The 3,944-nt window shown below is 36.2% G+C and overlaps 1 protein-coding gene across 1 annotated transcript; it reads right to left on the bottom strand.

Moving 5' to 3' along the window:
- Window positions 1–3,460: 3,460 nt before the first annotated feature.
- On the bottom strand, window positions 3,461–3,736 carry LOC119543223 (60S ribosomal protein L37a-like). Its single transcript, XM_037847965.1, has one exon. The coding sequence runs from the start codon at window positions 3,734–3,736 to the stop codon at window positions 3,461–3,463; it is 276 nt and encodes a 91-aa protein (XP_037703893.1).
- Window positions 3,737–3,944: the final 208 nt, after the last annotated feature.

Genomic DNA, 3,944 nt, shown 5'->3' on the forward strand with positions numbered 1-3,944 from the left:
GTGCCTGGAAAGTGAATATACTGGCCATGAAATACCTCCTAAGCAAACCATCCTTTCCAAGTTGAATGTCTTTCTTTCTTGAGTTTGAATACCTCTGGCAATCCTCAAAGGACCTTGGCCTCCTTCTCTCCCAGCCTTCTCCTGCCTCTGCATATGCCTGTGACATCAGAAGGACAAGACAGTGGCTGCTGCATCTTAGGAAAAATTGGCCCTGGAGAATGTAGGCTTTTTGCTGAAATGGAGGGGAAATTAATAGGTGAAGGGTCCATCTCCTACATCCCCTTGAGTCAAATCCCATTTATAACATGGTCACAGGGAATATATCCTATGTATCTCAATCATGCCCCATTTAGTGTCAGGAAATGATAAATTCTTTCACAAAAGGGATAGTAGGCTAAGGGGTTGGGATGATCAGAAACTCCCTACCACTAGAAGCTATATGATCTTGGAAAAGTTATTAATCTTTTTGTGCCTTCAATTTTTTACCTGTAAAATGGATTAAAACTATTGTTTGGTGAGGTTTTATTATGTGCTGAGCACTTTTTTGTACTTTATGTCTCTTAGTCTTCACAATAACATTACAAGTACACCACACTTTGCTTGGCAGAGAAGATAACTGCTACTTAGAGAAGTCAAGTATTAACCAATGTCTTATTTCACCAAGGCTGCTAGGCCAAATACCACACATTGGCAGGTTTAAACAAGAGGAATTTATTGGCTCACAGTTTGGAGGTTAGAATTCCAAAATCAAAGTATTGGCAGACCCTGCTTTCCCCAAATCTATAGCACTCTGTTACTGGCTTGCAATCAATCCCTGCCTATATCATATGGCAATCCGTCTCTTTTTGTCTCCTCCTGTGGCTTGTATTCTGTGTCCAAATTACCTTTGTTTATAAGGACTCCAGTCATATTGGAATATGGCCCACCCTAATTGCTTGGTCTCATCTTGATCTTCAGAGATCCTATTTATAAATGAGTTCATGCCCACAGGATCAGGGCTTAGGACTTGAATATGATTCAATATACCTCACTCAAGGTGACACAAGAGATGGAGGCAGGATTTGAAAGCAAGTCCTCTGTAGTGCTTGACCTTAACTACTGACTCCTTAGTATCCTAATTAGCACCAACATCATACAGTTGTTCCTAGGATTAATTTATATAATGCACGTAAAGCATGTAACACAAATACCTTAAAATAAGTGCTAGCTTTAGCACCTGGATCCAGTAACAGTAACAACAGACTTCTTAAATCACCTTCTTTATTAATCTTCTTCCATAAATCTCCCTCAGCTTCCTTCAGTGCTAAAAATTCTGTGATCAGAATCATCTAACATTTTAATTGTCCCCAAATTGTTTCATAAGTGTATATGTTGTTTCTACAGTTTTGATTGTTTTAGGCAGTATGGAATAGACAAAGGAGCGATAGGCTCTTGGTTAGAAGACTAGCGTGGATTCTTGGTTCTTCCATTTGACTTTGAGGAAAAAGCCCCAGAAGTTCAATTTTCTCATTGAAAGGAAATAATAGTAACTGCTCTGCACCCCAGTCAGCCCTAGAGTAAAATTCAAGTTAAATCAGATACATGGAAGTCTTTATAAACATTGATATGCCATGACAATGTGTTGTGGTATTAGCAAGGGTTATAGCATCTTCTACTTCCTCCCCATTTGTCAGTTTTATGTCTGTCAACATAACAAGCTACAACATTATTTTCTTAATAATTATTTTTGTTAGAGAAATTGTAGGTTTACAGAAATATCATGCATAAAATATATAAAATACAGAGTTCTCATATACCACCCTATTATTAACACCTTGCAATAGTGTGGTACATTTGTTAGAATTAATGAAAGAATATTTCTGTAATTATACTATTAACTATAGTAGGATTCACTGTGTCATACAGTCCTGTTTTTTCTTTTAATTTTTATTCTATTAACATATATATGGCCTAAAATTTCCCCTTTTAACCACATTCACATATGTAATTCAGTCCTGTTAATTACATTCACAATGTTTGCTGCCATCACTATCAACCATCATCAAAACTTTACAATCAAACTAAATAGAAATTCTGTACAATTTAAACATTAACTCCCATTCCTTACGACCAATCCAAACCCTGGAAACATATATTCAAGATTCTAACTCTATGAGTTTCCTTATTCTAATTGTTTCATATCAGTGAGATAGTGAGATAGAGCTTACAATATATGTCCTTTTTTGACTAGCTTATTTCATTCAACATAATGTCTTCAAGGTTCATCCATTTTGCATGAATCAGAACTTCATTCCATTTTAATATACATTCAATAGTATTCTATTGAGTGTATAAACCACATTTTGTTTATCCATTCATTGGCTGATTGACACGGGTTGCTTCCATCTTTTGGCAACTGTGAATAATGACTCTATGAACACTGATGTAAAAATATAGGTTCAAGTTCCTGCTTTCAATTTTTTGGGTATATGCCCACTAGTTAGATTGCCAGGTCATATGTTAGTTCTATACATAGCTTTCTAAGGATTTGTCAAACTGTCTTCCACAGTAGCTGCACCATTATATGTTACAAGCAGCAAAGAATGAGTGTTCCTATTTCTTCACATTCTCTGCAATGCTTACAATTTTCTGTTTTCTTTTTTTTAATAGTAGCCATTTTAGTGGGTGTTGAAAAGTATGCATCTCATTATGGTTTGATTTGCATTTCCCTAATAGCTAATGATGTTGAATCTTTTCATGTGATTTTAGCCATTTGTATAGCCTTTTTGGAGAAATATCTATTCAAGTCTTTTGCCTATTTTTTTTAATTGGTAGGTTCATCCTTTTATTGTTGAGTTATAGGATTTCTGGATATTAAACCCTTATCAGATATTTGGTTTCTGAATATTTTCTCCCGTTGAGTAGGTTGTCTTTTCACTTTCGTTGATAATGTCCTTTGTTACACAAAAGTTTTTAATTTTGATGAGGTCCCATGTATCTATTTCTGCTTTTGTTACTTGTTGCTTTGGGTACAAAGTCCAAAAAACCATTGTTTAGCACAAGATCCTGTAGATGCTTCCCCGTGTTTTCTTCTCAGAGTTTTATAGTCTTGTTTCTTAAATTAAGTCTTTGATACATTTTGTGTTAATTTTTGTATATGTTGTGAGATAGGGGTCCTCCTTCATTCATTAGCTGGTGGATATCCAGTTCTTCCTGCACCGTTTGTCGAAAAGACTATTCTTTCCCAATTGAGTGGACTTGACAGCCTTGTTAAAACTCAATTAGCCATAGATGTGTCTATTTATGAACTCTCAGTTTGATTGTATTGGTTTATATATCTATGTGTGTGCCAGCGCCATGTTGTTTTGTTCACTGCAGGTTTGTAATAAGTTTTTTTTTCTTTTTTATTTTATTTTATTTTTTTTTTTACATAAATTAACCCATTTATTATGGGCTAGAGATGTTTCAAGCTGTGGTGCATCTACTGGTCCTTCAGTTCCTTCAGTCTCCTGATGGCAGACTTTACTGTGACTATAGAGGTGGTGGTGTGGGTCCAGGCACCACCAGCTACTGTTTTCATGCAGGAACCACGGTGCCAGATCCCCACAGCTCTTCTCTTCATTTTGGTTCTGCCACAGAAGGAGCAAGTGTACCTGGCGTGCTGGCTGATTTCAATTTTCTTCACCATTTTCCTGAGGGAGGTGCCATAACGGGTCCCGTATTTACCGATTCCAACCTTCTTGGTGCGTTTCGCCATGTTGCCGCAAAGTTTTTCCGAGCCCAGAAAGTTGTAATAAGTTTTAAAGTCAGGAAGTATGAGTCCTAGAACTTTGATCTTTTTCAAGATAGTTTTGGCTATTAAGGGTCCCTTACATTTCCAAGTAAATTTGATGATTGGTTTTACCATTTCTGCAAATAAACTATTGGAGTTTGATTGGGATTACATTGAATCTGTAAGTTATTTT

Source organism: Choloepus didactylus, chromosome 8 (assembly GCF_015220235.1).
Source record: "Choloepus didactylus isolate mChoDid1 chromosome 8, mChoDid1.pri, whole genome shotgun sequence".
Taxonomy (NCBI): domain Eukaryota; kingdom Metazoa; phylum Chordata; class Mammalia; order Pilosa; family Megalonychidae; genus Choloepus; species Choloepus didactylus.

What these genes read in the sequence shown, in the direction of transcription:
- LOC119543223 (XM_037847965.1), bottom strand. Translation starts at nt 3,736, where the DNA reads ATGGCGAAACGCACCAAGAAGGTTGGAATCGGTAAATACGGGACCCGT.